The 13,667-nt window shown below is 34.3% G+C and overlaps 1 protein-coding gene across 1 annotated transcript; it reads right to left on the bottom strand.

Moving 5' to 3' along the window:
• Positions 1–692: 692 nt before the first annotated feature.
• Positions 693–5,974, bottom strand: si:ch211-142k18.1. The gene is made up of 3 exons (XM_046836562.1): positions 5,775–5,974; positions 2,006–2,566; positions 693–1,360 (listed from the first exon to the last, which is right to left on the bottom strand). Exons 2-3 carry the CDS (start codon positions 2,518–2,520, stop codon positions 1,219–1,221), a joined length of 657 nt encoding a protein of 218 aa, XP_046692518.1. The 5' UTR covers positions 2,521–2,566; positions 5,775–5,974; the 3' UTR covers positions 693–1,218.
• Positions 5,975–13,667: the final 7,693 nt, after the last annotated feature.

The following is a 13,667-nucleotide window of genomic DNA, read 5'->3' as shown; positions in this document are numbered from 1 at the left end:
AGGGCAGACACACTAAATTCTGAATCTTCTTGTCAACATGATATCCAAAGGAGGGTAATATGATAAGGTCATCTCCTATAGGCAATACAAGCAACCAAACAACCTTCCCAACCTTCCCAACCTTTTTACTTATTCTATTCACAGATATGCCTGTGCTATTATTTACTAGATAAAACAAGCTGTAGATAACCATGGCATTTATGAATGGTGATGATAATTATTAATGTATTTCAGACAAAATTCGATTAGTAAATCATTGGTTCCTGTGCAGAAAAATGGACACAACACGTGACTATATGCTGAATAAAATGCATACATTACTATATTGCACATAATTTTATAATAAACATTATCTGAGTTTGAGGTGGTATGCAGAAGGTGCTATTACCTTTGAAAACTGCAAAGCATGAAATTAAAGGCAGAAAAAACTGCTTAATCTGAAGTATTACTGTAGAAATGTATGCAACAATTTGTAAATTGCCATGGCTTGCATAAATTTGAATGGGTTTCAGACTGTAACACCTTAAACTTCTGATTATTACTCATTCAATGACTTATATGAATTTGTCAGTAAAATAAAGTTATGCATTAAAGAAAAGTGGAATGTATGGAACAGCTCCTTGAAGTTTAGAAGAATATATCTAAATGAACTAAATAATGTCCAAAGGCATGTAAATAAAGTATAACCTACAAAGCATCCAAGCTCTTTAATCCTGCATCCATGCACTCATACATCCCATTTCCAGCTGGTCAACATAAATCATACTTTACACAGTGTTTTGTTATGATTAATAGAAAGGAATTAAACAATGGTGATAACAAGCACCCTTGCTGCTTTGGCTGCCAGATGAGGCTCCATTTGTTTTTCTATGACCTCACTGTCATTTCTCTTTCTCTCCTCTCAGCACACATATATCCACACTGACTGAGGGGCCCAAGCTGTAGACTCTCCATCTGTACCCTAGCACCTACGAAAGCCATAACACAAAGCTAGCTGTCTGGAATTAAAATACAGTTGTATTAGATGTCAACACTTGTTTTAACATTTAAACTTGTGCAAAACAATGAACCTTTTTAACCTAGCATATAATAAAGTGATCTTCTGGATATTTTATTATCACTCTATTAAAATTCACTTAAATATTTAAATGATCTTATTGATGCTTGGATTTAAGGTTGTAATGTTCCACAAACATGACAGTTTTTCTTTTGTGAGATTTATGTTCTTTTGAGCTTCAAGCCCTTTCTCAGTTGCTCCGTTATCTGCAGGTGAAGGGTTCGTGAGGACGTCTCCAGTTGGTTGGCGATGTCTGTTGTCACACGCAGCATCCTTTCAAAGGTCAAAGAGTCTTCAGTGATTCTAATGGAGAGACACGAAGCAGAGTTTTTATTTTTTTAATTAATTATGTTTAAAAACAGAAAGCATGCACAGATGGAAGCCAATATGGTCTGAAACAGTTTTAGATTTAGAGGCCTGAAAAGGGCTAAACCCACATTCTTTCCAACTGTTAATGCAGATGATGGAAAACCCAGAGAGCACAGACAAGCCAAATCTCCACAAGCTAGTCTGGAACGTTTTTGCAGTTGTCATTGTACCTGTAAGTTAATACACATATACATTTGTACAATGTACATAAGTAGGAAAGTACAGGTTTTTCAACTGCAATTCCTTTCTGATAAATTGAGTTAAAGAAAATTAAGCTTCCATACACTGTGATGTATAAACTATATAACTGAAAATACTGTAAACTGTAAACTGAAAACTGAAAAAAATTTTAAACAAACAAATTGAATCCTTTATATGTTTAAAAAAGAAATAAATTGATTACAATTTTTTAATCTTTTGCTCATTCAAGGGTTAATATTCCTTTCACTGAAAACCTAAAAAGATAGAAATTCAGTACCTGAGTAAATAACCTTTCACCAGTAACAAATTGTTTATGGGTGAATGATTTGTTGTTTTATATAGATATAAAAATATATATATAGTTGCTGTTCTACTTACCTCTGAATTCCAGCAAGGCCAGCTCCCTCTAGCTGGTTCTCCAACTCCTCTGTTGCTTTTCTCAGCACTCCCACACAGCTTGCATGATCCTCCTTGATCGCAACAATATTTTCTTGAATAATGTCTTGATAGCTCTGATCCCCCATTTCTGCTCCAACAAACTGGATCAGATTCTCCATTACTGCCTGATTCCCATGCTGGAGGGCTTTCAGATAAGCCATCTCCTCCTTGGCCACTTGTAATCGCCTGGACATAGCCTGGCTGGTGTGGAAATTGACCGAGCAGCCATCAGCTTTGCTGTCTGGAATGACTTGAAAAAGTGACTTGGTCCAGTTTGTGCTCTCAGGGTTGGGTGAATCATTATAGACTGTGTTTGGAATAGGAGTTGAGGTAGAGGTGAACAAAAGCTCTGGCATACTGCCTGATCCCCAGTCCCCTCCATCACCACTCTGGCAGTGACCTAGTGTCAGTGTGGCTATGAATAGTAATACACACAGCGTACAGTGCTGCTCCATTCCGGCTGATGATAAAGAATCACTTTACTATGGTGACCTTTCAAACCTGTAAAGAGTTATAAATGAGACCATAACAGCTGAAAAATGTAAAGGCCTTTCAAATGTGTCAACAATGACCAGGTTATTCTTAAATAAAGTAGATGTTTTCAACTGACATCAACAAAGACCTCAACAAAGAAATATAGGGTTAATAAATTATATTTGACTTGAGACTCCATTATATCTGCCCTGGAAAAAACACAATTTGGGTGAAAATTGAGCTTATCCGAAGCTTATATATGTATGTTATGTGTATATAAAGATGAATGGATAAATAAACTATATATATATATATATATATATATATATATATATATATATATATATATATATATATAATCATAATCATTATTTTCACAGTTTTAACTTATAGATAAACACTCTGGGGAAAAAATTTATAAATAAATAATGACAATTTCTAAGCTCAGAAGGTCCAGCCAAAACATTTTAGGATCTCGTGTGAATTGTGTTGCTGGAGTTTTGACTTTGATGTTTCTAAGAGGTCGGTGTTACATTCACTGTTATATGTGCCAGCTGTGCATTCACCGGTAAAGTGATGTTTTGGAACATGTGGTATGAATTTGACTAATTTTATGTGCACCAAGCACAGTTTTTTATGGGCTGCTTCTAAGGTATAGACTGTGAAAACACTGATAAAGGCAGTTTATGTACTGTGCCATTGTATAGGGATAAATGTGGGCTTTCTTTTGTGGAAAGAAAATGCATGAGAACACTGTGCAGCTAATCTTTCTACAAAAAGTCAATTTCCTTGGTTTTATAAGGTGACTAAGGGGCAAACACAAAACGAAATAAATAAATAAAATAACCCCCAAGGATTTAAGGATAACAGGATAACAATGCTGTCCTTAAAGCCCTGATCTATGTTTTTGCCTCAGACTTTTCTCTAGTGACATTAAGCCGTTTACACCACAAGGGTGATCTTTACATTTTTGATAAATACATGTCAGTATGCTCAAGATTTCAATTTGTAGATAAGATAGATACACAGAAAACTTATGTGCCAGAGATAAATGACTTTGCTTCATTAAAAATGCAACAAATAAGCGTTTGGTTGATTTATAGCAAGTACCACCATGTGTAAGGTCATGAGAAGCAATGACACAATCCAACTGAGATTTGAGTAGGAATCTTTTCATCACCTTCTCATTTTAATCACTTCATCATTTTCTATCTTCTTACATTACACCCTTCTCTTTGAATGACCTGTTTACTCTTGAATGCATCACCACTCATCAACATATGATAACTTTGTTTTATTTTACATTTTTTACACTCCTGTGTCCAGTTCTGTCTTGACACTGCACTGTATAATACACAGTAGGTATACTGGCGGTGCTATTTTGTGTATTGTCCTACACTGTCTTGTGTTGTCTTTGCACTGTCTGTCTTGCACTGTTTGCACAAGGTTGCACACAATGCACTTTATGTGGCGAGGACACTTACTAGTTCTTAGCTCTGTGTTTTTCTGTTATGAAGCTTTATGCTGTTTATGTAGCACCAGGGTTCTGGAGGAACGTTGTCTCATTTCACTGTGTACTGCGTCAGCTATATAGGGTTGAAATGACAATAAAAGCTTCTTGACTTAACTTGAAATATTACAATCAGAGCAAGAAGATTTCTTATAACAATTGCATAATATATTTAGGTTACATTATAATTCACTGTGTTCAGTAGATAATTTACATGTTATAAAGTAGAAGTAGAAAGAATTCCCAACAATTATTTTACACTTTAAAACGCTGCACAAGACATGCGCCCTGCTCTGGAAAAGTGATTTCATGTGAGGGTACAGAGGAAGTGACAGCAAATGCATGCTTTTGAACAGCCCCCATGTCTATGCCATGCCAAAACCCTACAGACTCAAAGCAGTTGGTTGTTCAAATCTGCTGACTGATGTGGGCTCTTTAGAAGGCAGATCATTTCCACAGTAGACTCAATTGATCTGTAATAAATAGATTTTCTGACTTTAAGACTTTCACAGATAAATAATGAACTATTTAATATAAAACGCTGCATAGTTTGATATGAAGAGTCTTGCATAAATATTTGATAGTAATTGTGTTTTGAACCACATGAGATGATTGTAAAGTCTTAAGCTAATAAGATATATAGTGCAGTTTCTGTGTTTAACATGTAAAACATCTTTTTAAATATAAATTGGCAAAGATATGATCAAAACCCATACAAAGTGTGTGTGTGTGTGTGTGTGTGTGTGTGTGTGTGTGTGTGTGTGTGTTGCCCACTTTGAAACAAACAATGGGTAAAATGTCTAAAACAGATGTAACTTGATGTCTCACATTATAAAAAAGAAAATAGGGTATTTAATTGGGGGCACAAAAGACTATTGCTTCTGCCCTTTACATCTCATTTGGTTCTGTTTATTCGACCATTGCACTGTGCACTGTTTCTATTTAAGGATATAAATGCCAGAGCAGTTTATTAAAGTGGTTAATCAAATGTAAATGCAGTAAGGATCCTTACAAATAGAAGGCCACTATTAACCTCAAGTATTCCTAGAGAATTGTACCATAATCTCTTTCTTGGAATGGCAAAGGGAAAACTAATCAGCCTGTTCCATACTGAATGCCAAAGGTACAGCTGGGCAGAAAAAAATGTCATAGTCCGTGAACAAAATAAAGAAAACGACTATAAAACCACATAAAACAAAATGGCAAAATGTGTGTTTTATCCCATGCCTTTATAAATGCCATGGATTACTTCCACTTTCTTTGTTCTAAATACATTCACTTATCAGTTTCACCTATCTTGAATTTCTTACACACATGCAGAATTAGAGGCACTTTTTTCCATTTAGAAAACATAGAACGCAAACTGGATAGTCAGATTCAATACAGTCATTCGTAACATTTGTTTTGCATCTGTTTCATTATTTAGTGCTTAGTGCATAACAAAAATGCACTTATATTTTTCTGGCTCATATCTTAAGTTGAACTATTACTATAACAATTTTTTTCAAAAACCTCTGGTATTTCTGCATAATGTGCATTTCTGACCTACAGGTTGGTCCAAGTAATTTACAGGCCTTATAGGCATTAGATTTTGTCATGAAGGATGTGCCTTATATATATAAAATATAATATATAAATATATTTCCTTTTTATTTCATGCAAATCAGAAAACAAACAAACTAAAACTTCACAGCTCGAACAAGAACAAAAGTTTAACAAACTTACCGAAATTCTTCAGGGGTTAAAAGTTACCACAAAAAAAAAGAAAGAAAGAAAGAAAAAAATCAATCCATCAATGACTTCATCGCTTTCATTCCAACGTAATGTCTGTAGAGTTGTAGAGTTGGTTTGGAGTCCCAAACGTTTTTAACCCTGCCTGGTAGTTACTGTCTGGAAACTACTATTGCAGTCAAGAGAGGAAGACAGAATGAAAGAGGGAGACAGAAAAGTGCAGAAGGAAATAGGGGGTGGGGGGGGGGGGGTGTTAATCTAGTACACATCTGTGCTGAGCTTTTAGACAGAGAGTGAGTTTTACTGGACCAAGGGAAAGCCTTTTTTATGTTGAGTTTCTCACAGTTTTTTTTCTCACTGAAGGTATTAGTCAATACTCTTAAATATAACTGGTAAGTGATAATAATTTGAAGTTTAATAAGTTGAAACTATTTGTTAGGTTTTCTTGTAGATGTTTTAAATACAGATCCACCACTAAGCATTATTACTGCTTTTTACTACCTTACTTGTTTTAGAATGACCAATAATACCAAAAAGCTGTCCATGCTTGAGCAGATATCTCAAATTTCATTGTAGCTGCTGTATCTTTTTGTCACTGGCATCTAGAGTGGTGTTTTGGACGATGTTCTGGGTTAAAAGCGATGAATATTAAAAGGCATTGAATTGAAAAGGCAAGGAATTGTATATCAGAGATGATTATAATGGAAATGGTATAAAACGTCAAAAAAATATTTATTGCAAACATTGCAGGTATGCGTGTGTACATAAAATTCTTAATGACAGACCACGGCAAAATAAATTCTGTACAGACCTGTGCACTGCATATTTTGCAATAAGTACTAATATGCTTCTATTTACCAGCTTGCAAACATATTTATAGCTACTATTTAGGAGGCTTTCACTAGGACTTTGGGAAAAGAGCCTGAGACGCATCGGGTTCAGAGCTGGAGCAGGAACTGCACTGTGCTGCTTTATTGCACCTGTCATTAATGATGAGTCTGTTCTGGAGGGAGAGAGGCATAAAACCGACAAGGAAAAACCACTTCTTTGTCATGTTGTGAAAGTGCAACATGTGGTGTCGTTTATAACATTCTCCTGCTACAAGAAGGCACAAGATTCATGATTTTACGATGACATTAAATGATTTCTGTTTTGTTCATAGCATTTTTTTCCTTCCTTTTCTCTTCTTTATTACATTTTGCTTACAGGGTAATACCTTTTGTCTATAATAGCCTAAAATCAGTGCAGGAATAAATCCAACGATATAACAAGCCAAGAAAATTTAATAGGCTACGCGTTTTCTCCTAACACCTTTGAGTGTTTTACTCTATTTAATAAATTTATTGCTATCCAAAGAGCTACTTATAAGGTAAAATAGATATACATACTGAAGAGATATACAATGCCATAACAAATTGAATCTCTTTTAATAATAATAATAATAATAATAATAATAATAATAATAATAATAATGCCATAACAGATTGAATCTCTTTTAATAATAATAATAATAATAATAATAATAATAATAATAATAATAATAATAATAATAATAATAATGCCATAACAAATTGAATCTTGTTTACAATATACACACAGTTTGGAACACAGATAATAACTGAGAACACAAATGAACTGGTATGTATTTAATTTTTTTAGAAACCAATGTCAGTAATATAAACATTTAAATGCTAATTACTTTTCTGTAAGGAATAAAACATCCTTTCAATAAAAAACATTTAATATACGACTAAAGTATGGTTTAAAGCATGGTTCATTTTGGTAATTATTTTTGTTAGTACAAAAAAGGCACTTAAACGTGAGAGTAATAGTAGTATAAAATAATAATTTTAGTAATTAGGAACAAACAGACTACTAAAGGTTTAATTAAAAGCACTTAACTGGTGCTTAATTTTGTTATTTAGTTTTTAGAGCATTAGTACAGGAGAGGCATAAATGGGACACTACCACAAACCTAAGTTTCGGACGAGCTTTTAAGACTTTCAACAACTATGATTTTGGACCAAAATAAGTTGGAAAATATGACTGCGCTGATGAATTCTAAATGGCACCCTAACTCCTCGCACCCCCAATCCATCGCTTACCATTCTCAAATGCTTTAACAATGTCCATACAAAGAAAAATGAAGAATTAATTCAATCACCAGTCACTGTTCATTAATTACATCAGAAATATTTTAGCTTTTTTATTTTTTTTGATTTATGCATTTCTATCACTGTTGAAATGAGCCTCTGGCTCATTTTGGTTTGGAGTGCAATGGTGTTCTTACTATAAAACTTATATTTTACTAGTTAAACCTTTATTTAGACCTTGAAAAAGTATTTGGTACAAATCTTGGCAGTCTTTGTCTCTTACTATATGTTACAGTAAATGTCAATCAAACCATCACCTGCAAATTTTTACTTCAGGTTTAAAGCATTAAATGCAGAAAAGACCCTGTTTAGAATTAAGCCAATGTATTAAACAACTTGAAAATAATCCCTAATTCCAATTTATTTTAAAAGAATGCTGAGGCATATTTACTATATGTAACTAATATTCGTCATCTAAAGACTAAATGATGTTTTCTAAATTCTAAATTCACATAAAAACCTGGCATTATTACATTTTAAAGGTTAAAAGATTAAATATAATTGAGGTTAAAAAATCGATATTTTAACCTTTTACCTTTTTTTAGCTGCATTGTATACAGTACAACTAAACCTTATGGCTTAATTATGAACAGCTAGCCACGACTGTACATGTACTGTAATGCTCTCACCTTGGCTGCAGAAAAAAAATAGGCATGGGTCAGCAATGTTCCCTCCCTGCACCACACATTACTTAGTGTCAGTTTCAAAGTCAAAGGGCTAGAAAGTCAACATCCTCAGCATACACCTTTTCTGGGGGTGCTGGGGTTTTATACACATATATACATATATATGCTCTACGAACAAATATAGTGGGATACTAGACTTTTCCAGGAATATAAAGAGCTTGGATTTGGACTTCCCCAAACGCAGTGGATTGGAGTGAAAGGTCTTGAGTGGTCTGCTTTTGAGCTCTGACCTCAACCCTGTTGAACACCCTCAGAAAGCTGACTGCACCCCAGGCCTCCTCACCCTACATCTTAACTTACACCCTTGCAGCTGACTAAGCACAAATCTTATTATGTAAAACCACACTCCAGAATGTAGTGGAACATCATCCCAGAAGAGTGAAGTTCATTATAACAGCAAGTGGTCACTATCTCATATTTATATATATATATATATATATATATATATATATATATATATATATATATATATATATATATATATATATATATATATATATATATATGAGATAGTGAGTGATAGAGACAAAGATCTCCAAAATGGAAAGAACAACTTCAGGGCCTTCATGGATCATATTCTGTGGTTGATGATCTCTGACCTTACAATATATGGTAATTTCCAGAAAAGCCTGGGGCGGGGTTCACAAATTCATCAGCAGTATCACTTCTAGCATGCATAATAGTCATTGCTAAATCCATACATGCACAGAAAGCAGTGATGAATAGCAAAATGCAGAACAGTGATTCTAATGTGAGAAAACTGATCCACGACTAATAGACAAAAAAGGCCACCTACGGTTTCAATAAAAATGCTTGCACTCTGGTAAAGCACACACAGGATTTAATTGTAAAATGCAGACTAAAGAATGCAGAAGCACAGAGAAAATATGCAAGTATGCTAAAAGTTTGTTCATCATGCAGCACTCCAATGAACTCCCCAAGTAACTTTATATATTTTGTCACTGCTATGAGGCAATACAGTTATTATTTTATTGAGATCTTAGATATCGTTGTCATTTTTCTTACAGACACAAGGTGTTAAGTTGCTAGCTGCACATTATGTTCAGTTTGCATGAGGCAAGAAAAAGAAATGGAAAGATTGCTGTAGTATTTATAGCAAATTATTGCAGTACATGACTTTGATCTTGATGCGCTTACTATCGAAGAGGATTCCATATTTTTTTCTGCATCACCTAGCACTTGGAGAGTTAAATGCAGACCATTTAAGACTGAAGCTGAAGGAAAGTATGCAAATCATGTCCCACTCAACTGCACACGGTACTAAACTTCATAAATCTAAGAGATTAAATAGCATGAATAGCTGCTGAGCTCATGCACGTGGCTTTTATATTTACGTTATCAGCATTTTTTACTTCTTCATCTTATATGTATCTCGATTCTCATAACTCTCACCTTGGGAAAGTTCATTCTGGGAGTACTTCATATCCCTCTTTATAATGCTGTCTGTATGAGCTGTTCTTTTTTTTCAGCTTATTTTCAATACCAGTAAAACCTCTAATTTGAATGGTAAGATATATACTAGAATAAAGCAGATGTTATTTCAAAGTGGTTTGGCAATCGAGCCACTAGTCCAGATATGAATATTCATCGCCTTTTTGGCTTTATGTATGGTGGTTAAAGATGAGCAAGAAACAAATTAGTTTGTACTGTATAGAGCCAATCCATTAAATGCACTCATATCTGCCTCCATAGATGATTAATTGTTCTAAAAAGCCTTGCTGACAGCTTACTGAGCTGTATAATTTATTTGTGAAACAGATGCCTATGACGGATAAAGGAATGATCTATTGGCTACTGAGGATCAGGAATTGCACTTGTTCTTTTTGGTGTTATCCAGTAGAGTAGGGAGAGAAGATGGTGTGTTTTATGTTCTAAGCAAATGTTTTATAATAGTAGGTAGCTAGTGGTTAAACTCTGTCATTCTTCTCACCAAGGGTAACAGCATCCCTTTGGCCCACCATGAAATTATCTTTAAAAACGCATTGTGTAAGATACTGAATTGAATGGTTTTGACATGGGAACAATGTGTGTATTTAATTCAGCAGTATTGTACTAGCCAGAATATAAGACTATGGTAAGTAAGGTACACTATATGAAAAGCGTTTGTGGACACCTGAATATAAGTCTTGTTAGATGTTCCACTAGATTATGGAGTGAGCTTTTGGAGATTTTGCTCATTTAGCCAAAAGGGCACTAATAAAGTCAGATATTGATTTAGGGTGAGGAAGCCTGGGTGCATTCAGCATTCCAGTTTATCCCAAAGTGTTCCAAACCATGGAAACCATATCTTAATTGAGCTTGCATTGTACAGAGAGACATTATCATTCTGAAACAGGTTTGGGTCTTCTAGTTCAAATGGATGGAAAATATAATGTTACCGCACCCAAAAATATTCTATAAAATTGGGTGCATCCAACATTGTGGTAACAGTTTAGGGGAAAAAATACATATTGCTGAAAGGCAGATGATCTAATTCTTTTGTCTGTATGGTGTATCCAGGCAATATATTTCTCTTTTCATTTATATGTATTTTCAGTGACAAGAAATATCATTCATCATTTATTGCATTATTGTCTTATAAAGTTATTACTCATTTTATCAGAAATAAAACAGTATACAAACCATTTATAACATACTGAAAATGTGGATGGTTGTAAGGCAAGTGAAAGGCTGCTGGGCAATAGATCACTTTTTTCAGTATTGCCATGGTAGCTCTCTTGCCCAGCTGTTTGGCTATAACAACATTGCTGTGTTTTTGTCGCATTGGATATGAACTAACATAAGAGTATTTGAAATCCCAGAGGGACAGCTGCACTTCAAGAATGACAGATGTATACATTTCCCTCTACACTGGTGCCTGGAAATCTGCAGTCAGTGGAAAGTAAAAAAAAAAAAAAAAAAAAAGAATAATAACAAATGCAGTACTGGTGTTAAATACTAATTGCTGATGGTTTTTAACACTTGTGTGTCCAATCATTACTTTAATTTATATGGTAGACCAAATTATTTAATATTTATTTAAATACATTTGGAAAAATAATAATACTATATAAATAGTTTATTAATATTATTATTATTACTATTTTTATTATTAAATATTTGACAATGTGCTGGGTTGTTAGTGTCTGAAACTGAGCTGAGTTGACAGTGACAAAATAACAAATGCAATTTTGTAGATTCCTTTTATTACCTTCCCTATGTGGCCTGTTCAGGTCTAATCAGGTATTACTAAAGTGCACTCCATATAAAGGGTGGTATGGGCTTTAAACAGGACAATGCTGCCTACTGGATTATCTCAGATTTCAATAAAACTAGCTGATGGAAGAAAAATTTTCAAAGTCAAAAGATCCTTTGTGAACATATTATATGTGAATTAATGTGAATGTGTGGTAATTTGATACACACCTTTACCCACCTGACCTATCAGAATTGCCCTTGATAATAATTTAGCTACTCACAAAGATATCTTATTTTATATTGCAAGCATTTATAGTCATATACTATAAACATACTATAAATATGAATATAAATGATAATAAAAGGGGTCTCTCTTTCCCATGTAGTACTTCTAACCACAATGAAATAAATAAAATAAAATAAAAAACAAGGTTTTTGCTGAAGAGTTCTGGGATTTAAAGAGTGGGATAGTGTTTGATTAGCTGAGGTTAATTAGTTGTGTTTAGGTTAGGACTGAATTCTCTCAGCCACCACTCTGGTAGATTGCAGGCCTAATGGCTGAAAGAGGAGACTCTGCACCTTGGACACACTCGAGTTCCATTACGCTGATTGTTGGCTCCACATTTATGCTGGCAAGCATTACACATGGTTCTCTCATTTACCTTACGGCTTTCTATGCGCTCTGTGGCAGCATTCAAACAAAAGGACAGCAAAGACATTTTGTCAGGTTTACTAATGATTCTTTGCAATTAGTCGCCACTGTCCACTTAGTCATCAATGAACTTAAAAAATATTTTTTTAAAGACTGGTTTTTGTCTTAGCCATTGTTTAAGCAGATCATTTAGTTTGTGTGAATGCACTCTGTTAACAAAGCAATCATCAAAAAGATGGTCTGTGTTCTCACATAATAAAGCAATACTTTTAATGCTATTCCTCTTATTTAAGCAAGTAAGATAATCACTATTATGCATTAGGTACAAATAAAAATAACACTCTAGGTGTTAATTCAAAACTGACCATTTTGCTGTGCAGCTATGAAGCAGCAATTTATAATGTTTTGCCCTGAAGCCTGAGAGGGAAAACCCTCAAGTCTGTTACCAAATAGCTTTGTTGATTGCGGTCAAGTTTTAAGATGTGTGGGTCAGATGAGTGATAGAGGGCACAGAAAATGTGCTGCAAAGCTGCCTGATGCTATATTTACCTGCAATGGCCACCAAACTGTGTATATATCCAGCACACACTTTTGTAAAAAGAATAAATAACTGCAGCTTCACTACAGTTTATAACAGATTATAGATATTTATGACTTTTGTATTAAAACCAAACTAAAGACTTTTCATTATTTTTCTAATGGCCCCTTCAATTAATCCCTGTCACTGCAACTGAAGCTCTGTCCAGATTACATCACTTCTTCCAGAGAATACATATGTGAATACTTTATATGATTTATGCTTTATATTTTTGACAGAACATATGAATGAATTAAAGAAAATGAGAGTCAGAAAGTGTTGGCTGTAAAAGTCCCTTAATGTCTCTGTAAATAATCCTTAAAAATAGACAAAGAGAGTGGTTTGCTGATTTGTATTGACTATGCATGGTCACTTGTTCATGTTATGAGAAGGTTAGGCAGTGTGCAAGTGTGTATACCTGTGCATGTTTGTCAAAAGCATTCAAGTTATTGCTGGTATTCCAGGGAAACTTAAGAAAATGGGATGAGGGTAAATAGGCAGGCATGCAAGGTCACAATCAGAAAACCTAATAATCTATTCACCACTGACAACCTCCACAGGATTGCAGAGCAACCAGGGGGTTAGTGAAGCTGTAGGAGCCTGACATGAAGCTTTCAATAG

The sequence above is a fragment of the Silurus meridionalis genome, chromosome 23 (assembly GCF_014805685.1).
Source record: "Silurus meridionalis isolate SWU-2019-XX chromosome 23, ASM1480568v1, whole genome shotgun sequence".
Taxonomy (NCBI): domain Eukaryota; kingdom Metazoa; phylum Chordata; class Actinopteri; order Siluriformes; family Siluridae; genus Silurus; species Silurus meridionalis.
The sequence above is the reverse complement of the archived record's forward strand: the minus strand, read 5'-3'. Positions and strand labels throughout refer to the sequence as shown.